The 25,129-nt window shown below is 43.1% G+C and overlaps 1 protein-coding gene across 1 annotated transcript in view; it reads left to right on the forward strand.

Annotated features, from left to right (window-relative positions):
• The window catches only part of LOC141098446 (zona pellucida-like domain-containing protein 1), a 143,331-nt gene that overhangs the window by 99,202 nt on the left and 19,000 nt on the right, over positions 1 to 25,129 (forward strand). Inside the window, exons 5-7 of the mRNA XM_073586266.1 lie at positions 7,506 to 7,735; positions 13,333 to 13,517; positions 24,295 to 24,367. Of these exons, the coding sequence (XP_073442367.1) occupies positions 7,506 to 7,735; positions 13,333 to 13,517; positions 24,295 to 24,367 (488 nt within the window). The remainder of the gene's footprint in view (positions 1 to 7,505; positions 7,736 to 13,332; positions 13,518 to 24,294; positions 24,368 to 25,129) is intronic.

A 25,129-nucleotide genomic window follows, 5' to 3' on the forward strand; every position in this document is an offset into this window, starting at 1 on the left:
GGGAGAGCGCAGCAAAATACCTGCTCCTCTATCTTCTTGAGACTCTGCCCACTAGGTGCAGAGTCTTGGTGCAGAGTAATGTGCGGCTAGAACTTACCTGATAAGTTTCAGACAGGCTCGGCTGTCACTGCTACAGTCAGCTCCGCTCCCTGCTTGCTTTGGTTCATACACGCTGGACCTCCCTTGGGTCCTAAGTGCACACATTACACTTAATTCAGACACTGTGTGGCCCTGTCTGACATCTTATGCTCATTGCTTGCCTGCAGCACTTCGATCTGAAATCTCTTGTGCCATCTATAAACTACTTGCCTGCGTATTTCATCTGAGGGTGGCCAAAAATTATGGTCATTGTGAGGTGAATATGAGAGGATGCAGGTATGGTGGGAACTGAAGGGGTAGTGGTAGGAAGACAGGGTGGGGGCCTTATTATTATATTGTTTAGTGTTCTGCACTACATTGCATGTAATAGATGCTGTTTGGGGAGGCTGGAGATGGGTGTGTACGGGGCTTACTATTAGGTTATGTGCACTCGATCCAGAGTTGCTGCAGGTTGAAGCTGCGTGCTTCTGCAGTGTCAAACCCGCAGCGTCAAACTCCCATGTCCATTAGGCATCCTCAGACACCTGTGGATCATTCTCGGAGATAGACATGTGGTGCTTCTCTCAAGACTGCTGCATGTGAATTTCATAGGATTTCAAAGAGAAATTTTACCCATACAATGTATTGAATACATATGCGGATTAACCTGTGTTCAATATGCAGCAGCTCTTTGGACGCAGTGAACATGCGCTGTTTCCAAAGAGCTGCTACTTCTGGATTTTTGTGCACCCGGCCAGACAGTGTTTAGTGCTCTGCACTACATTGCATGTGATTGGTGCTATTTGTGGAGGCTGGAAATGGGGAGGTAGGGGGCTTATTATTCTTACAGTCTGGGTCTTATTATGAGCCTGGTCTGTTAGTATAACAAGCCCATACAGAAACATGGCATGAGCTGCATTATATTTAATAATGTCATAGTAAGTAAGCTGCTTATTATTGTTATAAAGTTTTTATAAACAACCTGACAGTTGATACATATTGCCCAAACATGTGTAGAATGTATCAGGCCCGGGTGTACGATCTCAGCAAGGTATGTTTTTCTCTGGAAGGCTGAGCGTTTCAGAGAAAACCATACTTTTAAAAGCTACTGGGGACAGATCATCATTGTGCACTAGTCGTACAGGTGGTTCCTGGTGGCTTCTCCTCACCTGCTGACAGTGACTGATAGGTCTCTATTTACACACAAACGTAGGAAGACGCTTGTCAGTCACAGTTACTTCGGAAGCATTTTTGTGTACAGAAGCGCCAGTAACGCAGCTACCAGATGGCAGAGGGTATGGTCACTCCAGGGCCTCTTGCTCAGAAGCAGACACCCAGAGTTGCCACCACCCCTAGCTGTAGTTGATAGGCATCTGGTTCCGGTCGCTGCACAGCAAGAATCCCGAGACTTGCATTCAGCAGTCTTCCATTTCTCTCTAGCCGCACAGGAGGCTGCTCAGCAGACTCGTCGATCCAGGCGCTCTGCTCAGACCAGCTCTGTAGGTTTAGTTGCTGCTGCCACATCTGGTCCAGCTATAGCAACACAGGCTGGTCAGAAGCAAGCTACTCCAGGGACTAAGTCCTCCTTTCGGTACACTGAGCATGCCCGTGGGATGTTCTCTCATTGGAGATTGGAGGTCACATGCTCAGGTCCTTCTCCAGCTCGGATTGGACCTTCAGGAAGGTCTGGAAGGTCCCGGAAGGACGCTGCTATAAAAGAGTCGCATGGCCGCAAGGCCATGCGCTAGTATAGACAAAGATTAGACCATGTCGAGTGAGTGTTGTATGCATGTATGAATGTCTCTGGTGAATGACGCATTGGAAACCCCTACCCTTGGTACGCATGTGTTGTGCAGCCTAGCCTGTCAAGCGCCCTGGTCTAGGTGTAGGTAGAGGCTGAGTCAGAGACTAGAATCAGTGTCCACCGTTGGCTCTACATGCCACGGTGTACGTGCTCGACACTTCTCCAAGGTCAGCGTTTATAGTGGTGTCCACAGGTGTGACGCCATGTGCTCAGATGGTCTAGAGGGACTCTGACCCTATGTCCTTGGGGCAGAGTTCCGTGACCACATTCTGAGCGCCCCCTTGCTGAGCTCTGTGAGTGCTAACAGACTCCGGTATTTAAGTTTTGCGGTACTGCGGCTCTGTGATGTAACAGAGACCTCTCCTGTTCACACCGGGTGACGCTAACCCGCGTATGACCTTTGTATACCGCTATATACATCCGCCATTACTAAGCAGCAGTTTTGCCACCTCTGCACGGTAGATCCCGGGCTGCGAACGCACCTACTATCATTATATTATTTGGTGCGTTCCGCCAGCCCATAACAGTAGTGGAATACACAGCATACTGATAGATTTAAGCCTTGTGGTGTTGCAGGGTGACATGGTCTCCCTGCACCGCTGCTCTCCATTTTGTAGAATGCATGTGACTTTAAGCCTGCAGTTTACAGAACGGCAGGGTGATACACTGGCTGAGGCGCCGGCATACGCACAGAACTTTAGAGTCCAGGTGCATTGACATCGTTGCGTGGTGTCAGGACTAGAGTTGAGCGATACCAGCCGATACTTGAAAATATCGGATCGGAATGGATCGGCCGATCTTAAAAAAAAGTATCGGTATCGCCGATTCCGATACCGGAAGTCCCATTCAAGTCTATGGGACTTCCGGTATCGGAATAAGAAAAACCCTATTTTTGCCTTGTACAGCCTCTCTGGGGTCTGTACGGGCCTTTCGGGGGGCTGTGCCGGCCTGCCAGGGGGTCTGTGCAGGCTCCGGTGGTCTGTGCCGGCCTGCCGGTGGTCTGTGCAGGCTCCGGTGGTCTGTGCCGGCCTGCCGGGGGGCTGTGCCGGCCTGCCGGTGGTCTGTGCAGGCTTCTGGGATCTGTGCAGGCATCGTCCGATGGGACTACAAGTCCCATCGGGCGATGCCTGCTACCATGACAGTGATTGACACATTAGCCAATGATGAGACAGTAGTAGTCCCATCATCCGGCTAATGTGTTGAATGTAAAAAAAAAATTACATGCTACATACATGCTACATACATACAACATGCATACTACATATATACTACATGTAACATACATACTACATATATACTACATGCAACATGCATACTACATACATGCTACATACTACATGCATGCTACATACATGCTACATACTACATACATGCTACATACATACTACATATATACTACATGCATGCAACATACATACTACATATATACTACATGCATGCAACATACATACTACATATATACTACATGCATGCAACATACATACTACATATATACTACATGCATGCAACATACATACAACATATATACTACATGCATGCAACATGCATACTACATATACTACATGTAACATACATACTACATATATACTACATGCAACATGCATACTACATACATGCTACATACTACATGCATGCTACATACATGCTACATACTACATACATGCTACATACATACTACATATATACTACATGCATGCAACATACATACTACATATATACTACATGCATGCAACATACATACTACATATATACTACATGCATGCAACATACATACTACATATATACTACATGTAACATACATACTACATATATACTACATGTAACATACATACTACATACATGCTACATACTACATGCATGCTACATACTATATGTAGCATATATGTAGTATGCATGTTGCATGCATGTAGTATATATGTAGTATGTATGTTGCATGCATGTAGTATATATGTAGTATGTATGTTGCATGCATGTAGTATATATGTAGTATGTATGTAGCATGTATGTAGTATGTAGCATGTATGTAGCATGCATGTAGTATGTAGCATGTATGTAGTATGCATGTTGCATGTAGTATATATGTAGTATGTATGTTACATGTAGTATATATGTAGTATGCATGTTGCATGCATGTAGTATATATGTAGTATGTATGTTGCATGCATGTAGTATATATGTAGTATGTATGTTGCATGCATGTAGTATATATGTAGTATGTATGTTGCATGCATGTAGTATATATGTAGTATGTATGTAGCATGTATGTAGTATGTAGCATGTATGTAGCATGCATGTAGTATGTAGCATGTATGTAGTATGCATGTTGCATGTAGTATATATGTAGTATGCATGTTGTATGTATGTAGCATGTATGTAGCATGTAATTTTTTTTTTTTTTTTACATTCAACACATTAGCCGGATGATGGGACTACTACTGTCCCATCATTGTCTAATGTGTCAATCACTGTCATGGTAGCAGGCATCGCCCGATGGGACTTGTAGTCCCATCGGACGATGCCTGCACAGACCCCCGGAGCCTGCACAGACCACCGGCAGGCTGACACAGCCCCCCGGCAGGCCGGCACAGACCACCGGAGCCTGCACAGACCACCGGCAGGCCGGCACAGCCCCCCAGCAGGCCGGCACAGACCACCGGAGCCTGCACAGACCACCGGCAGGCCGGTACAGACCCCCGGACAGTCGGCACAGCCCCCCCGAAGGCCCGAACTGACGGCGCATCATGATGCGCACAGACAGCGCATCATGATGACGTCATTTCGGCTCATTGCATTTTGGACTTCCGATTCCGGTATCCGATACGAAAAAAGTATCGGTACTCGGTATCGGAATTCCGATACGGCAAATATCGGCCGATACCCGATACTTGCGGTATCGGAAAGCTCAACACTAGTCAGGACTCTAATGTCCTGTGCGCATGACATCGCATTGGTCCACTCACGCTTTGCCGGTGGACTTTTTAGGAGCCTGGATTTGGTGGCGTATATTATTTTTTTTTTTTTTAATTAAAACATGTTTTGTGACTGTGGGGACACCATAAAGTATGGGTGAGATCCTCATACATTGTAGGGGGCCCTCATATAGTGTGGGGGGCATTATACAGTGTGGGAGCTAATGAAAGGGCCATTATATAGCTTGGGGGACATTATAGACTATGGGGACTGCTGTGAGGGGACAATATAAAGTCTGGGGGCCATTATATAGTATTGGGGCTGCTGTATAAGCCATTATACAGTGTGGGGGCCATTATATAGTGTTGGTGTTACTGTGGGGTCCATTAAATAGTGTGAGAACTACTTTGGAGGTGGGCTGTGGGCCCATCATACTGTATATAGGGGAACTGTGAGTTCTCATAATATGTATAGAGGAGCTGTACATGAATGAACTCATGGGACATTATTAAATGTTCAGTCGGCACTTACGAAGCATTATTGTTATGTGTTACACTCAGAGTATTGTGATTGTCAAAGATGCACATGAGACATTTTCACTTTCTAGGGGCAAAACGTGGAAACTAATTTCTATGGCACTTGCACAGGGCATTAATATTTTTTAGGGAGTAAAAAGTATTAGAGGGCACAAAGGAGGCATTATTACTTTGTAAGGAGCACAGTGCAGGCATTACTATGTGGAACAGTAAGAGGAGCTCAGTTATTGTACCACACAGCATGTGTTGTAATAGAGGCACATACCCCAACGCTGACCCGCTACTGCTGCATCAGTAGGATGGTCAGATTGTGTAGATTGAGACTAGATGGGGACAGGGCTGGAAATGTGAAAAGTCTAATGTGTGTTTTTAATTTCTGCAGACGAGTCGTGGCTGGAAGAAGTTATCGTGTCAGTCTGGGCCAGGTGGAAAGACATGAAAAATGAATGATTCCATTCTATCTATATCTGTACTTTAATCTCCTATATCATCTACAGTATTGGTATCTACCACTGTATGGGCACCATATGGCGGTAATATCAGTGTTGTTTTTTTATAGAGATTTATTTTTAGTAATACCATGGTCATCTGCTGCGGTTCCTCTATGCCCACAATTAGGGTGCTTTGCCATAGTTGTAATCAGGGTTACATGGTTAGGGGCCCACTCAGAAGTTTCACACTTCCTGAGCTAAACCCCTAGCTACACTTCTGGCTCTATGATAGATGCTGGTTCACACACAAGGATTCTGTTTGTTGGTTCAAAACAAATGGCATTTTATTAAATGTTCATAAATCGTCTAGTGTAACTAAATAAAACAGACTCTTCCTGGTACAAAAAAGTATAACAGAGCAAAAATGGGAAATAACTAGTCCATATAAAGCACCAGCTAACCTATTTCAGTGTTAAACTTTCACTCTCAGACTCCGGCAGGGTCTGAGCCACACGTACAAGGCCTCCACACCTTTTACACACACAGGCCAAGTGATACAACACCAGCTGCCTTAAATTGAACATTCCAAGACCTGGACTGGTGGAAAGTGAGGAGCGCTTATCCCACTTTCAGCTGCTTGCAAAACCTGGACATATAATCCGGGCCTATTAAAACACCTCTCGGCACCACGTGTGCTGGAGCCTGCTTCTCAAGGTCCTACATCACTGAGGCTTGCTACCACGGGGACACATATCTCTCATGACTTGTCCAGCTGCCACTGTACAATGATCATGGATTGTACAAACCAAATATTTTGCAAAATCTTGAGTATCTGCATTGCCTTAGTTTTATTCCCCTTTTAATATGTAACTTTTTTTTCTCATTTACAAAATGTACACCTACAGCTATTTGTAGCAGGTTATAAATGATATGTTCTGCTAATAGATTTTAGCATTTACTATCAGTGACCTTATTATAACTAATGAGCTAATTAGTGGTGACAGCAATTGCTGAGGAATACAGTACATTATAGTGTCAAGCACCTGACACTCAGGCTGGAGAAGCACAGAATTAGCAGCATTTTTATTTTTCACTAAATCTATGCACAACATAACATTAAGTATTTTTAATGTTTCTGTAAAAATTCACCAATGTATGACATTACAAAGGGTTTCCTTGTTATGGCATATGAATGACAAAGAGGGTCGTTCTTGGCAAGTAACTATTATAACTTTGCAAGAACAGAGAACCACTCTAAGAGCTGGTCAAATGCTTCCACTGACAAAAAAATCTGATAGTCAGGCATTAGAGTAGCAATGAACTGTATGAGGTTACAAAACAACAAAACAACTTTTCTAACATGGTGAAATGATTTGATAAGCAGGCATCATTAAGCCACCAGCAATATGTTGAAAATTAAATCAACTGGATCTGCTCGGTAAATTCAGTGTTCTAGATGAAGAAATTAACACATATTAAAAGGGAATCTGACAGCAGGTTTTTGCTTTGTAATCTGGTGACATTTTTCCTTTAAGTTTAAAGAACCTTCCGGAAGATGGTGCCTTATAGGTAATGAAAAATCTGGTGCCATATTCCTTGGTAGGACTTTTTAGCACATTCTGTTAATAAGATTTTTTTTAGTAGGCTAATGACTTTTTGATTATAAAATATTTTCCCATAAATTTATTTGTCAAAATATTAGCAGAATTTTATTTTCAATATATACAATTTTCATTTTTCTTGCAGACTATAATGACATCTTAGTGACGTGCGGTCCACAAGAAATTGAACTCTACATTTACTTGTGCCCCATTTACTTTGCTGGGTATAATGAAAGCCAACTTTATATGAATGACGTTTTTTCTAACCCAAGTTGTCAGGGTGCAATTGATTTATCTGGAGCAATGGATTCAGTACCGTTCTTGAAGTTTGTTTTTTCAATCAATGACAGTTCAACTTGTAGAAGTTCATTCCAGGTAAGGTTTCAATTTTTACATAATTTGTGTAATACGTGCTAAAAACAATTTGCTTGAATATTCCGTTTATCATGTCATATTTTCGCGTAATTTTTCAGTCTCTCAAATATGTAACATATAAACATGTCAAAAGATGTTTTAGTAGTAAAAAAAATCCTAATTTTATGTGTCTAATAAAAATCGATAGCAGTAATGTGATTGCATCACTCAAGATTTATGGCAGATGCAGGTGCTTCTCACAAAATTAGAATATCATCAAAAAGTTAATTCATTCCAGTTCTTTAATAAAAAAAAATTAAACTCATATACCGTATATACTCGTGCATAAGCTGAGTTTTTCAGCCCCTTTTTGGGGCTTAAAAAGACCCTCTCGACTTATACACGAGTCATACACCTGAAAGCCAGCAAGGGAGGGGGAGCAGGAGACATGATACTCACCCTCCTGGAGTCTGCTTATCCGAATCTGCTACATCTCAGTCCCGGTGTCTCTATTTCACTTCCTGTCTTCTTCCTGTGCGGTCACATGGTACCGCTCATTAAAGTCATGAATATGGATGTGTCTCCACTCTCATGGGGGTGGAGCCGCATAATAATGACTTTAATGAGCGGTACCATGTGACCAGACAGGAAGAAGACAGGAAGGGAAATACAGATGCCGGGACTGAGATGTAGCAGAGCCGGATATGCAGACTCCAGGAGGGTGAGTAGCACTGGGGGAGGGTGAGCCAGCCATGCCATAAGGATGCCATAAGGATGCCATAAGGAGAGGTCATTATGTCTTTTTTTTTTTTTTTTTAAATCGCAGCAGCATTATTATATGGGGCATATATGGAGCATGTTAAGGGCCACCAATAACCTTTGTGCAGCATTATTATATGGGGCATATATTAATATGGAGCATGTTATGGGCCACCATTAACCATTGTGCAGCATTATATGGGCCAAAATCCCTGCTGCAATGTGTGCAAACTTGACCAAGAACTACAGGAAATTTCTGACCTCTGTAATTGCAAACAAAGATTTGTGTACCAATTATTAGGTTATGTTTTTTATTGTACCAAATACTTATTTAATGCAATAAAATGCAAATTAATTACAGTATATACTTGAGCATAAGCTGAGATTTTCTGCCCTTTTTTTAGGCTGAAAGTGCCCCCTCTCAGCTTATACTCGAGTCATTGCATTGTCCCAGGGGGTCGGCGGGGGAGGGGGAGCATGGCTGTCAGATCATACTCATCCCCTCCTGGCGCGGTCTCTGCAGTACCTGCTTCTCAGATGGTCTCTGGTGCCGCAGCTCTTCCTGTGCTCAGCGGTCAGTGGTGCCTCACATTAAAGTAATGAATATACGCATATTAGCTCATGGAATATCATTGTCATATTGCACCATGGGTCATTGTATGAGCCAAAGTGGACTTCATGGGAGACGACCAAGGAGGACACCATTGTTGAAAAAAAAATCATAAAATAGCCAGACTGGAATTTGCCAAACTACATATTGACAAGCCACAAAGCTTCTGGTAGAAGGTCCTATGGACAGATGAGACAAAAATAGAACATTTTGGCAAGGTACATCAGCTCTAGGTTCACAGATGGAAAAATGAAGCATATCAAGAAAAGAACACCATCCCTATTGTGAAGCATGGAGGAGGCTCTGTTATGTTCTGGGGCTGCTTTGCTGCATCTGGCAGAGGGTGTCTAGAATCTGTGCAGGGTACAATGAAATCTCAAGACAATTAAGGGATTATAGAGAGAAATGTGCTGCCCAGTGTCATAAAGCTTGGACTCAGTCATAGGTCATGGGTCTTGCAACAGGATAATAACCCAAAACCCACAGTTAAAACACCCAAGAATGGTTAAGAGGAAAACATTGTACTGTTTTGAAGTGGCCTTCTATGAGCCCTGACCTAAATCCTATTGAGCATCTTTGGAAAGAGCTGAAACATGCTGTCTGGAAAAGGCAACCTTCAAACACGAGACAATCAGAGCAGTTTGCTCTTGAGGAGTGAGTCAAAATACCTGTAGAGAGGTGCAAAGGTCTCATTGACAGTTACAGGAATCGTTTGATTGCAGGGATTGTCTCAAAAGATTGTGCAACAAAATATTAAGTTAAGGGTACCATCATTTCTGTCCAGGTTTATTTCATTAGTTTTTTTTAATTCTGTGGTAGCATGGTTGAAAAGTAATGTCTGACTTTCATTTGTTCATTTTCATAATTTTTTTATATTTACAGTCAGTTATTGACTTATGTACATCTGACTTACGTAAAACCCCTAGATACAAACGTCAGATGTTTAAAAAAGCAAATGTTCACCATCATTGCTCCCCTCTGTGGCCAGCTGCTGTCCAGTCCTCTTTTTTCCAAGTTTGCATGGTGCATCTCTGTCTCATTCTTTGTAGACTAGAATTTCTAGCCACAGCCAGGTGCCAGAGTTTATTGTGTGACATAAGGTCCCAATGTTGACATTATGAACTTATGATGCTCAGTAGCGTCTGAGGCTCAGATGTGGCCAGATGTCCAGAATTTAAGTGAGGAGGCTTGATATTCTTCATGCTATGTTAGGGAAAAGAGGACCAGATAGGGCAGGCCATGAATAGTGGGGTGGCTGGAAAGGTCAGCGATGAGATGAGCAATAGATTTTTTTCCAGGCCCTATTTCAGTTAAAATAATAATTGTATAGACAAATTAAATTTACAATCAAACTTACAGAACTTAGTTTATAACCTAAGAACTATCTGTGTATATTTTTAGATTTATATAAAGTGGAAATATTAACTTTACACACAACTGTAAAAATGTCAAGTTTCTGTCTTCTAAAAAAATCACACCAAGAAGAATAATTTCAGAATTTTCATCACATTTAAAGAGGTCCTATAACTAAATTTTTCATTTTGAAATAGACACAAGGTGCAATAGTGGCAAGAGAATAGTTAAAACTTTTTTGTTTAATTTCATCTCACTGTTGTGGAGACATTTGCATTCAAAATATTTGGCACCTAACAAATTAATCTTTTTTTTAAGTCCAAGTCTGCATTACATTTCCAAAGCATTAGATATATTATGGAACATTGTGAAGGTGGTCATCAAAATGTGGTATAAATTTGACACAAAAGTGAGAAATGAACTTTCCTTCAAATTGAAAATGAAAAGGCAAAAAATTGGTCCAGGAGGCTGCCAAGAGGCGTACAGCAGCATTAAAAAAGCCACAGGAATTTCTAGAAAGTGCTAGTTATGTACTGCATGTGACAACAATGTCCCATAATTTTCATAATCTTCTGTACAGCAATGTACAGTGTAACATAAAGGTTATAAGAAATACCATACCCACAGTAAAGCATGGTTAAGGCAGCATTATTCTTTGGAGCTGCTTTTCTGCAGCTTAAACTAGTGCTTTAGTCAAGGTGGAGAGCATTAGCAGTATCAAATATCAGCCAAATTTGCATCAAAGCCTTCAAGCTACTGCAAGGAGGACATACCTGATATTTGACAGGGGGGCAGGTCTTTCCCCATCTGACTGAGATGCCGCACATCCATCACTCATGTCTTCCGGCGTTGTTTGCTCCGCCTATTCATTTTTCTTTTCAAATCCTGGCACCTGCGCTGTAGTATATAAACCACGACCACACAAAAGAAACGATCATAAAGTCCGAGAATGGTCAAAGATATATCAAATTTTATTGAATTAATTCATAAAAATAGTAGCAAGTGTAAGGTAGTATACACCAAAGTGCTATGTGCAGTACAAGAAACACCAAACAAATGGGACACGGGTGTGTTGTCTCAAAGAATACTAAAAATATCTAGCATTATTATTAATAGGGATGACAAAGACACCTGCACTTTTAATACTATAATGTATATCTAAATTCCCTCAAAAATATTTAGCACGATTGCGCTAGTTGGATCACCGATACAGCAATCATTGTGGCATATAGTATAACCACCAATAGGGCCCAATGGCTCACAGTACATACCTAGTAACAATCACCAGGCCGCTAGGAAGATGATGACAAGAGGGAATGGAGACAGTCACGAACCCGCGTCACCCCGACACGCGTTTCGGCGAGCCTTCGTCAGGGGGCATGACAATGATTGCTGTATCGGTGATCCAACTAGCGCAATATTGCTAAATATTTTTGAGGGAATTTAGATATACATTATAGTATTATAAGTGGAGGTGTCTTTGTCATCCCTATATATAATAATGCTAGATATTTTTAGTATTCTTTGAGACAACACACTGGAGTCCCGTTTGTTTGGTGTTTCTTGTACTGCACATAGCACTTTGGTGTATACTACCTTACACTTGCTACTATTTTTATGAATTAATTCAATAAAATTTGATATATCTTTGACCATTCTCGGACTTTATGATCGTTTCTTTTGTGTGGTTGTGGTTTATATGCTATATTGCGATAAGTCCACGTATTTGTCCATTATTTGGGGTATCAATGAATGACTGTATCTACATACTTTGTTTTCTATTTAAATAATGATACCCATTTGCCTGCTAAGATTGTTTTTCATTCTGCGCTGTAGTATGTATTCTGGGGCATGCGCAGTGACCTCTGCCTGTCCTCTCTCATGACTTCCTGGCCTTCCTATTGCTCGGCCAGAGATCCCGCCTCGCAGTCGTTGATTTATTCACACTGCAGGGCTGGGAATTTTGGGCATGCGCAGTAGTTATCTGCGGCTCTCATGCCCAAGATTCCTAGCCCCACAGTGCGATTAAATCATAAGCGACTGCAGGGCAGGATCTCTGGCCACGCGTCCATGCAGGTGCGATAGGAAGGCCAGGAAGTCATGAAAGAGGACGGGCAGAGGTCACTGCGCATGCCCCAGAATACATACTACAGCGCAGAATGAAAAACAATCTTAGCAGTTCCTACATGATGAAGGCATTGATGCTATGGACTGGCCTGCCCATTACCCAGACCTGAATAAAATCAAGCACATCTGGCACATCATGTCTCAATGCATCCACCATCGCCATGTTGTGCCACAAACTGTCCACAAGTTTACTGATGCTTTAATCTAGGTCTGGGTGAAGATCCCTCAGGAAAACATCCGCCGACTCATCAGGACAATTCCCAGGCATTGTAGAGAGGTCATACAGACACGTGGAAGCCATACACACTACTGAGAATCATTTCCTTGTCTTGAGGCATTTCCACTGAATTTGGGTCAGCCTGTAATTTGATTTTCCACTTTGATTTTGAGTACCATTCCAAATCCAGACCTCCATGGGATATTAATTTTGATTTATATTTATCAATTTTATGTTTTATTGTACCAATGCATTCCACTAAGAAATTTATAAAGATTTGCAACTGGAATATTTCATACAGTGATTTCTAGGATGTGGCATTTTTGTGTTCCCTTTATTTTTTTGAGCATGTCTATACAGTATATGTATATAACTTTATATATATATAATATATATATACACTATATATATATATATATATATATATATATATGACTGTCCTTGCCACAAAAGTGTTTTAGAAAATCATTGGCTCGTTATCCAGTGGAAAATTTGAAATTATTCATTAGATATACATATTGATATGTAATTGCATTTTTTTCTTTGTCCTAGATAACCAGTGCAGTTGGTGAGGGTATTTTCAGTCCTTTTTCCTCAATCCAAACTGTTAATATCAGTGGAATAATAAAGTCAAAAGATCCAACTGTGGGAGTCATCACCCGGAGCCCAGAACTGAAGTATTTGTATTCCTGCAGTTATCCACTGGAATACATTATGAACAACACGCGACTGGATGTGTAAGTTGCAAAGGAGAGCAGCAACAAGTTATGTTTAACTTCATTTACACCCCTAATTATAAGGCTTTATGCCCACGTTGCAATTTTTTAGCGTTTCTGCCGCATTTTTGCGGCCACGGAAACGCTTAAAAAACGCTTAAAAATGCATTCCCTTGCAATCCTATGGGATTCCGCAGTTGCTGTGTCAATGCTGCTGATTTTACCACTGCGGAATCGCATAGCGGTAAAATCCGCAGCATGTCCATTATTTCTGTGGAATCTCAGCGATTCTGCCACCATAGGATTGCATTGAAACGCTCACTTTATGCATGTGGCTATGCCCACCATGTGTAAAGTGAGCTCTTCATGTACGGATGGTACCCAGGGTCTGAAGGAGAGGAGACTCTCCTCCATGCCCTGGGTACCATATTCCTGTCAAAAATAGAATTAAAATAAAAAATAGGGATATACTTACCCTCTGACAGCCCCCGGAGTCCTCAGCGGTGCTGCCAGCAAGTTCCGTTCCCAGGGATGCATTGCACGAATCACCCCTGATAACATCACGGTCACTCGACCGTTACATCACAAAGGTCCTTCGCACAATGTATCCCTGGGAACGGACCGTACCGGGAGCGCCTCTGAGGACTCCGGGGGCCATCAGAAGATGAGAATATCTCTATTTTTATTTTTGTATTATTTTTAACATTCTGTCTTTTACTATTGATGCTGCAAAACGTGACCAATCTGTCAATCACTTTTCCAAGCGATGCTTCAAATCACTTGGAAAAGCGCTAGCATTCTACAAGATAAAAACGCTTGCAAAACGATTGTGTTTTGATGGAAAGCGCATGCGAATTCTGCATGTGTTTTACCAGCGGCATGGAGTTGCGGAAATGCTGTGGACATTTCCGCAGCATTTCTGCAACGTGGACACATAGCCTGAATAATTGAGATTAATACATTTAGTTTATACAATATCAAGAGATTTTCCTGAAACATTATTACAGTACATTGCAAGTCTGACTAGGTAGACTTTCTCCTTTGCACAAATGGATGTAACTGTACTTTGTTTTTCAAAGTTCTGTATATTTTTTAGCAAGTAATATAATAAAGAAACTGTACAAGTTTGGTGTTGTCATATTTATGCTGAGCTAAGGAATTACATTGCGGGGTCATTTTTACTATATAATGAATGTGTAAAAACAAAGTCCAAAAATACAATGGCAGAATTGTTTTTTGTTCCACCATTTCATCCAAATTGGCATTTATGCTTGGTAGTACACTGTATTGTAAAATTAATAGTGTAGCTCATATCTACAAATTATCTAGCAAAAAACAACTCTTTCTATCTCTATGTTGATGGATAAAATTGAAACGTTATAGCCAGGGATGGACTGGCCCACTAGAGAACTGGAGGGTTCTCCGATTGGCCCAGGCACTGACATCTGCTGGCATACAGGGCCAGCAGCTGCCTAGTGCCCCCCCTGCTCCAGAGGCCCCCAGCCAGTGGCATTTCACTAATTGTGGCACACCAAGCAGCTGTTATGGTGCACCCCAGTGCCAGCAGAGCAGCAGCGGGTGACAGGAGGCTGAAGATGGCTGATATGGCTAAAGCCTGTCCCCGCTAAATTGAAATTAAGGGGGCGTGGCCTGCTAGCAAGTGTAGCAGCTGCATAGTTTCAGAGCTCCTGCAGCCCAGGACCTTTAGCAGTCCATCCTGGCTCAACTCAGCACCCAGCTTCCTCCAACTACTCACCTGCAGCTTATGCAAACACCCAGGCACATGATGACACGAGGCAGATCACAGAAGAGGTGATCTCCATCGAGATAGCCCGACTTCTTTGCAACGGGGAAGTTCACCAAAGCAACAGGTAAAATGGTGCCTGTGTCCCCTTCAGGCTCCCCATGCTCCTCTGGGAGCTCTGGGAGAGGTGCAGACAGAGAGGGGATTCATCAACACCACTCTGCCCCACTCACTAAGGAGGATATGCAGGAGTTTCTTTCCTCTTTGAGAGCTTCTTTAAAAGAGGACATGCATAATATGCTTAGAGAGCTGAAAGGAGAAATCTTAGCTCTGGGAGACCACACCTCTCATTTAGAGAATAAAATGGCTGAATATGCCACTTCTTTTAATGCCCTAGTCAATGAAAATGAAGCCTTAAAGGAAGAATTGGCTCATGTCAGTGATAAAACATATGATTTGGAGAATAGATCGCGCAGGAATAACGTTTGAGTAAGAGAGATCCCTGAGGAGGTCATAGATAAGGATTTGCCTGCTTTCCTGCATAACTTTTTAAAGGCTGTTCTGCCTGAAAAGCGTCGGTGATGCTTTAGCGATATTGCTAGCAATATCGCTATGTGTAAAACCCCCTTTAGGCTGGACTGCATGGTATCAGCCACTGTAAAATCTTGCTTCATTGCCACATGCTCGGCATTCAAAGCTTCCTCTTTGAGATTCCTCAGCGAACGTTTTAATAGACACAGCATGGGGCTGGTTACGCTGACAATAGCACCATCAGTGCTCGCCATCTTGGTGCAGTGCTCAAAGCTTTGAAGAACCTTACATATGTCAGCTATCCACACACACTCGTTTTGTGAGTTCATTTTCCCCTTCACCGTCTATGTCTGATGAACTCCCTCTTCTGGTGAAGGAAGGTAGTGAGGCTGATTACCAAACACCTGATCTGGTAGATGATGACTGGGTAACAGGAAATTCTGACTGGATATAAGGCAGCCGATGCCCTTCTGAGTCGCTGGTGATTTCTCTGCTGGATTCTTGGAGACCAGTCTGTTTCCTGCTTCCCAAAGATAAGTTTTTGCTCTGCTATTGATCTTATTAGTTTTGTTTTGTTTACCTTGTTTTTTGGAGTTCAGCCATCCCCGGTCGGGGGTGTGCTGAGTTCCATTTTTGTCTCTGATCAGTTTGTCTCTTTGCTCTGTCTTCAGAATTTACCTGAGTGCTGATATAGTCTTTTTGAAGTCCTAGCGACTTCAGGGCCTGTTTTTCCTATCAGACGGTTGGGACATTTTTTGGTAGGGTTTTTTGCGGATTGCAGACAGCAGCTTTTCTATCCTGTCCTTTTTAGTTAGCTTGGGCCCCATCGTTTGCTCAACCTATCTTTCTATCTGTGTTAGTGTTTTCATCTTGCTTCACCATCATTATTTGTTGGGGGCTGCCTATTGCTTCGGGGTCTGCTCTGGGGCAGTTTAGATTTCCCCTTTCTTTCTTTAGGCCTATTTAGTTCTCCGGCTGTGATCGAGGGGTCTAGGGCATCGTAGGAACCCCCCACGGCTACTGTTAGTTGTTGTGGATAGGATCAGGGGTCTGCAATCCGATAGCTACCAATCGCTCCGGTTTTCTGGACTTAGCTTGTATTTTTGTTTTTTCCTCCTTCGGTGACTCACTCATAACAGAATCACCAGCCATACCGCAGATCCTAGGGTACTCAATAGCAGGAAAGAATTGTAAAAAAAAAAGAGTTTGTCAGAATTTTTTTTTGTGTATATTTTTTCCTCTATGCTCTGAGGCCATAGGGGGAATTTTTTTTTCTTTCTCAATGGAGATGAAGCAATTGTCTGATCGTGTGGAGCAGCTCACTGCTGAAGTACGGGGAATTCCCGCCTATCTTGCTCATTCACATGCTGCTGAACCAAAGATCCCTACTCCTGTTGTGTTTTTTGGGGATCGGTCTAAATTTTTGAATTTTAAGAATAATTGTAAATTATTTTTTGCCTTGAAGCCTAACTCGTCGGGGAGCTCCAGGCAGCAGGTTAAAATTGTCATCTCTTTGCTGCGCGGCGATCCCCAGGATTGGGCGTTTTCTTTGAAACCTGATGATCCTATTCTTACTAATGTGAATGCATTTTTTCAAGCCTTGGGGTTGTTGTATGATGAACCTAATGCTATTGATCAGGCTGAAAAGGCCCTGTTGGCATTGAGCCAGGGTCGGGATTCTGCAGAGTTGTACTGTCAAAAATTCCGAAAGTGGGCGGTCCTTACTACCTGGAATGATGGTGCCTTGGCAGCTCTCTTTCGGAAGGGTTTGTCAGAAACCGTAAAAGATACTATGGTGGGATTTCCTGTTCCCTCTGGTCTTGACGATTCTATGTCATTAGCCATTCAGGTTGATCGGCGTTTGCGTGAAAACCGCACGAGAGGTGTTGCCACCTGTTGAACAAATGTCTGAACCTATGCAATGTGATAGAGTTTTGTCTAGGGCGCAACGTCAGGAGTTCAGAAGGTGTAATAAGCTGTGTTTCTTCTGTGGTAATGCCTCGCATATTATTTCTGTCTGCCCTAAACGAGAGAAACGTTTTGCACACACATTTGCTGTGGGTGGTGTTCAACCTAAGTTTCTTCTGGCAATTACTCTGATCTGCTCCCTGTCCACATTTTCCGCTAAGGCTTTTGTGGATTCGGGAGCAGCTCTGAACCTGATTGACTTGGATTTTGCTAAACGTTGTGGATTTCCTATGACACCTCTGCAGACGCCTATCCCTTTGAGGGGTATTGATGCTACTCCTTTGGCGAAGAATAAACCTCAGTTTTGGACCCAGGTGGTAATGCGGGTCGCCCCAGACCATCAAGAGAATTGCAGATTTTTGGTGCTGCATAATTTGCATGATACCATTGTTCTGGGGTTTCCCTGGTTGCAAATCCATAATCCAGTTTTGGATTGGAAATCTGTGTCTGTGGTGAGTTGGGGTTGTCGGTGTGCCCTTAGTGATGCTCCTGTTTTCTCCACCTCTCCCCAGTCGCATGATGTTCCTGACTATTTGGCTGATTATTATGATGTATTTAGTGAGAATGAGTCTGTGTCTTTGCCTCCTCATAGGAGTTATGACTGTGCAATTGAGCTGAGCCCTCGGTGTAAATTTCCCAAGGGTCGACTTTTCAATTTATCTGTACCCGAGCACGAGGCTATGCGATCCTATATTAAGGAGTCGTTGGAGAAGGGTCATATTAGACCATCCTCTTCACCCTTAGGTGCTGGGTTTTTTTTTCGTGGCTAAGAAAGATGGGTCATTAAGGCCTTGTATTGACTATCGTTCCCTCAACAAAATTACTGATAAATATCAGTATCCGTTACCCCTGATTTCTGATCTATTCTCCAGAGTTAAAGGTGCTTGCTGGTTTACAAAGCTTGACCTCAGGGGGGCGTATAATCTTATTCTCATTAAGCATGGGGATGAATGGAAGACGGCGTTTAATACTCCGGAGGGACATTTTGAGTACCTGGTGATGCCTTTTGGGCTCACTAATGCCCCTTCTGTCTTCCAGTGCTACATGAATGATATTTTCCGAGACTTGGTAGATAAATTTTTGATCATCTATCTGGATGATATTTTGATCTTTTCCAAGGATTGGGACTCTCATGTGGAACATGTTCGGACTGTGTTCCGGATTTTGAGGGAGAATTCCCTGTATGTCAAAGGATCAAAATGCCTTTTTGGTGTACAGAGGATTTCATTTTTGGGATTTATTTTGTCTCCGTCAACTATCGAAATGGACCCGGCCAAGGTACAGGCCATTTATGATTGGGTTCAGCCCACTTCTTTGAAGGCCCTTCAGAAATTTTGGGGTTTTGCTAATTTTTATCGTAAATTTATAGCTAATTTTTCTGGTATTGCCAAACCATTGACTGATTTGACTAAGAAGGGTGCTGATGTGCTGAATTGGTCTCCGGAGGCTGTTTCTTCCTTTCAGGAGCTGAAGCGAAGGTTCACTTCTGGTCCGGTTTTGCGGCAACCTGATGTCTCACTACCTTTTCAGGTAGAGGAGGACGCTTCTGAGATTGGTGCAGGAGCTGTTTTGTCCCAAATAAGATCCTGTAACATCTAAAATGAATCCCTGTGCTTTCTTTTCCCGAAAGTTCTCCCCATCCGAACATAACTATGATGTGGGGAATCGGGAACTGTTAGCCATGAAATGGGCATTTGAGGAGTGGAGACATTGGTTGGAGGGAGCTAAACATCAAGTCGTGGTCCTTACTGACCACAAGAATTTGATTTATCTGGAGTCGGCCAAACGCTTGAATCCTAGACAGGCTAGGTGGGCCTTGTTTTTCACACGTTTTGATTTTGTGGTCTCTTTTCTTCCAGGCACTAAGAATGTCAAGGCAGACGCCCTCTCTAGGAGTTTCTTTGCTGATTCTCCTGTTGTGACCAAGCCTGCTACCATCTTAGTTGAGGGGGTAGTTTTTTCTGCCATCTCGCCCAATTTGAGACGTGCTCTGGAAGAGTTTCAGGAGGACAAACCTGAGCATTGTCCCATTGGAAAATTGTATGTTCCTGACCAGTGGAGGAAAAGAGTGATGTCTGAAGTTCATTGCTCTGCATTGGCTGGTCATCCAGGTATTTTTGGTACTAGAGATCTGGTGAGTCGGTCTTTTTGGTGGCCCGCCTTGTCTCATGATGTCAGGAATTTTGTGCAGTCCTGTGGGACTTGCTCCCAGCCTAAACCTTGTTCTCCCTCTAGTGGCTTGTTGATGCCTTTGCCGGTGCCCAGGAGGCCATGGACCCATATTTCAATGGATTTTTATCTCTGATATGCCTGTCTCTCAGAGAATGACTGTTATTTGGGTGATTTGTGATAGATTCTCTAAGATGGTCCATTTTGTACCACTCCCTAAGTTGCCATCTTCCTCAGAGTTGGTGCCCTTGTTTTTGCAACAGGTGGTTCGCTTGCACGGGATTCCTGAGAACATTGTATCTGACAGAGGAGTTCAGTTTGTGTCTAGATTTTGGAGGACTTTCTGTTCCAAGCTGGGAATTCAGTTGTCCTTCTCCTCTGCGTTTCACCCTCAGACCAATGGGCAGACGGAGAGAACAAACCAGACTTTGGAGTCGTATTTGATATGTTTTATTTCTGCTGATCAGGATGATTGGGTTTCATTTTTGCCCTTGGCCAAATTTGCTTTAAATAATAGAGCTAGTTCTGTCACTTTGATGTCACCTTTTTTTTGTAACTTTGGGTTTCATCCTCGATTCTCTTCAGGGCAGGTGGAGCCTTCTGCCTGCCCAGGTGTTGACACTGTGGTGGAGAGAATGCACCAGATCTGGGACCAAGTGGTGGATAAGTTGTCTCTTTCCCAGGAAAAGGCCCAGCGGTTTTCCAACCGGCATAGGACCATTGGTCCCCAGTTTAAGGTGGGTGATATGGTTTGGTTGTCATCAAAGAATATCGCTATGAAAGTGGCTTCTCCAAAGTTTAAACCTAGATTTATTGGACCTTACAAGATTTTGGAGATTCTTAATCCAGTCTCTTTTCGATTGGCTCTTCCTGTTACATTTAAGATCCATAACGTGTTTCATAAGTCTCTGTTAAAGAGGTTTGTTGAGCCAGTAGTTCCTGTGGTGGCACCTCCTGACCCGGTATTGGTTGAAGGTAATGTGGAATATGAGGTTGAGAAGATACTGGATTCTCGCCTGGCTAGACGGAGACTCCAGTATTTGGTTAAATGGAAGGGTTATGGCCAGGAGGATAATTCTTGGGTCCCTGCATCCGATATTCATGCCGAAAAGATTGGTTCGTGCCTTTCATCGGGCCCATCCTGATCGCCCTGGTGGCGTGGATGAGGGTTCGGTGACCCCTCCTCAAGGGGGAGGTACTGTTGTGAGTTCATTTTCCCCTTCACCGTCGATGTCTGATGAACTCCCTCTTCTGGTGAAGGAAGGTAGTGAGGCTGATTACCAAACACCTGATCTGGTAGATGATGACTGGGTAACAGTAAATTCTGACTGGATATAAGGCAGCCGATGCCCTTCTGAGTCGCTGGTGATTTCTCTGCTGGATTCTTGGAGACCAGTCTGTTTCCTGCTTCCCAAAGATAAGTTTTTGCTCTGCTATTGAACTTATTAGTTTTGTTTTGTTTACCTTGTTTTTTGGAGTTCAGCCATCCCCGGTCGGGGGTGTGCTGAGTTCCATTTTTGTCTCTGATCAGTTTGTCTCTTTGCTCTGTCTTCAAAATTTACCTGAGTGCTGATATAGTCTTTTTGAAGTCCTAGCGACTTCAGGGCCTGTTTTTCCTATCAGAAGGTTGGGACATTTTTTGGTAGGGTTTTTTACGGATTGCAGACAGCAGCTTTTCTATCCTGTCCTTTTTAGTTAGCTTGGGCCCCATCGTTTGCTCAATCTGTGTTAGTGTTTTCATCTTGCTTCACCGTCATTATTTGTTGGGGGCTGCCTATTGCTTTGGGGTCTGCTCTGGGGCAGTTTAGATTTCCCCTTTCTTTCTTTAGGCCTATTTAGTTCTCCGGCTGTGATCGAGGGGTCTAGGGCATCGTAGGAACCCCCCACGGCTACTGATAGTTGTTGTGGATAGGATCAGGGGTCTGCAATCCGATAGCTACCAACCTCTCCGGTTTTCTGGACTTAGCTTGTATTTTTGTTTTTTCCTCCTTCGGTGACTCATTCATAACACACTCGGCATTGAGAAGCTAGAATTCAGACACTGCTCTCTGCTGCTCACTAAGCCTTGTCAACATATGAAAGGTTGAATTCCAGCGTGAGGGCAGGTCACAAGTCAGTCGCTGACTAAGCAAATTAAACCACTGCTGCAGCATAGCTAGACCACCAAAAGCTGGAGATGACTTTCGAAAATGGGTAATGACACGGCACACCTTGGAAAGTAGGTCCAGCAACTCAGGTTATGTTTTTAAAAACTGCTGTACAGCCAAGTTTAGCGAGGGGCCATGCATGGAATGTGACCAGCTTACTGAGCTTTAAAACCACCGAGTTATGCCCATTATTGCACACAACCAGACCTGTTTGGAGGTTCAGCAGGGAGAGCCACTGATCGGTCTGGTCTTTTATCTCTTTCAACAGCTCTTCTGCATTATGACATTTATCACCTAAGCAGAAGAGCTACAATAGGGCGTGCTTCTGTTTGCCAAGGCAGTGCTGCAGATCTCCCAGCTGGGGAGTAATGGGGAGGCTAGCTCAGCTGAGGATGAAAAGGAGTAGAGACATGAACTGGCAAACAAGGAGTCTGAACCCATGATGGAAGTTGGGCCTGCTTTTCATGGTGTGGGTAATGTCTGAAGTGCCAGTCTCTGACTCGGTCCCAGACTCCACCAGGTTTATCCAGTGTGCTGTCAGAGAAATGTAGCATCCCTGTCCACAAGAACTTGTCCACATATCTTCTTTTAAGTGGACCTTCCCTTTGACTGCATTGGTCAGAGCATGGCTGATATTGTGTAAAACGTGCTTCTGTAACGTGGTGACTGCACACCTGAAAAAATAGTGGCGGCTGGGAATCAAGTACCGTGAGGCTGCCACCACCAAGAGGTGGTGGAAAGACTCTGTTTCCATAAGACAAAATGGCAACATTTCAAAGGTGTCATGGTTAGGACATGGTTAATGTTCTGTTTTCTCAGTGTTAATTTTGCTGGCCTCCCTTTGTATCTGGGAGGGGTATTTATACTCACTCCAGGCTAGGATTCCCTGTCAGCTATACTGTTATTCTGGCTGTGTGTCTGACCCCTGGTGTGCTTATATACTGCATTGCTTGTTTGATTCCCATGTATGACCCGGTCTGTCCTCTCACTCTGTTCTCTGTCTCACATTTTTGTACTATTGTCATCTCCGGTTCTGACCTCTTGGCTTGGCTATCGTTACTCCATTACCGTTTGCCCATATTGTACTGTCTATTGCCTGTTCTGGTTTTCTGACCTATTGCTATGTCCTGACTATCCGCTCTGTCTAACCCTTTGGTACTGTTGTGCAATCTCGTGCTTTGACCCCGGCTTGATCTGGCTTACGTCCCTGTCAATGCCCTTGGTAACTTGTCCCGTAGTTACCTTTCTAGGAGTTTTCCTCAGCTCCTAGCTCTGTGGAGCTTAGGCCACACCCCCAGCAGTCACGTGCTTCAGGTCCTGTGAGTCTGAAGCACGCATCGTCACTGCTGCTGCCCTGCTCCACAGGTATCTTTGAGCACTGTTTTTGTACTCAGGACACGCGTACTGGCTCAGTGAGCAAGTGCAGTGCGGTGTTCCTGACACAAGGCTAGCAATATGGCAATGTGGATGTTTAGCATTTGGGCCTGTGGGTGGGTGAATATTTTTGCTTCCTGTGAGATGTCTTGGGCAGGGACAACTGAACGCTGCACTGGGACAAGGAACTGGACGTGGTTGCTGACTATTGTTTCTGCGCAACCGCAGGTTGTGGGCTGGAGGCATCAGCGCCTGCTTCCTGGACAGCAGATTCAGAAGGCCGTAACACAGGGGAAGGGGCAGTGGTTTCACCTTCTCACACAGATTTTGTACCCACGATTTTTCACCCACCTACTAGGGTGCTTGGCTGCCACGAGCTTCTGCATGCTGGTGGTGCTCAGGTTGGCAGTGTTCTTCTGATTAGAAGAAAAAGTGTCACCCTATGACATTGCCATGCTTAAAGTGGCTGAGCTCTTTAGTTCATCCCACATTATTTGTTTGTGAATGGAAACTGTATAGCTGTACACTTTGATTTTATGGACCCGACTATGATGAGTAATGCCGAAATATCTAAATTCAGTAACCTGATCGTGTACATTTAGTATTACATGCTGACCATTTCAATATAGATGGAACATTGTAATACGCAGCCAAGCCATATCAATCATCTACTCTTCTTTCAGCTATAATTGGCTCCTAGTAGAAGATCGTCAAGAGTAGGAGATCCACCTCACTGATGTCCATGAGATCTGTTAAAAGACATGGAAAGGAATTGCCTTACTGTATAATTTATCTCAGCTAAAATGCTCTTTATATCATATTTTATTGTTTTCTAAGTAGCAATGACATATATTTCTCTTTAAAGGGCTGGAAATAATATAGCTGTCATTACCAATAATGGAAGCTTCATTAGCACACTCTCAATGCAACTATATGTAGTAAGTATTTCTCACCTAAAGCCGGTGTATTATTTTCTATACTAGAATGCACTGCCTTTATATGTTCAGTATTAAAGGGAATGTGTCAGTTGGATCAACCCTCATATGCCGTCTATATGGGAATCTAGGTCATAGAAAGATGAATGTTACCTTGATCTGCAGTCCAATTTCTTATTTCTGAGACATCCATGTTTTTCTTAATATGTGATTGAGTTGATAAGATCTATGGGCCGGACACAGATTTCCTGAAGAGTCTACCTCCAAATCTTATTTTACATTTTTAAATAACAGGGGCCATTTCCAGAGTGAGACATGTAGACCAGAAGTGTAGACTTGCTGTCATTACGTATCACATTGGTAATGCACCCTTTCATTTATAATAAGGCAGATCCGTTTCCAGTCCATAGATCCCAACAGTTCATTGACATTATTATTATTTATTTATATAGCACCATTAATTCCATGGTGCTGTACATGAGAAGGGGTTACATACAAATTACAGATATCACTTACAGTAAACCAACTAACAATGACAGACTGATACAGAGGGGAGATGAGCCTGTCCTTTCGGGCTTTAATATTTAAAAAAAATGTGTCTTTCTGTGGAATAAGGCTAGTTTCACACTAGCGTTTATTTCCTGCAGCGCACGGCGCCGCTAAGCCCCGCCCCCTCCCGGCTCCCTGCCCGCCCCATCCGGTCATCGGCGCCTACTAGCGCACATGGATGCTTGCGATCTGTGCAACCTATCTTTAGCATAGGGT

The sequence above is a fragment of the Dendrobates tinctorius genome, unplaced genomic scaffold (genome assembly GCF_039654945.1).
Source record: "Dendrobates tinctorius isolate UK_male_01 unplaced genomic scaffold, ASM3965494v1 ptg000091l, whole genome shotgun sequence".
Lineage (NCBI taxonomy): Eukaryota > Metazoa > Chordata > Amphibia > Anura > Dendrobatidae > Dendrobates > Dendrobates tinctorius.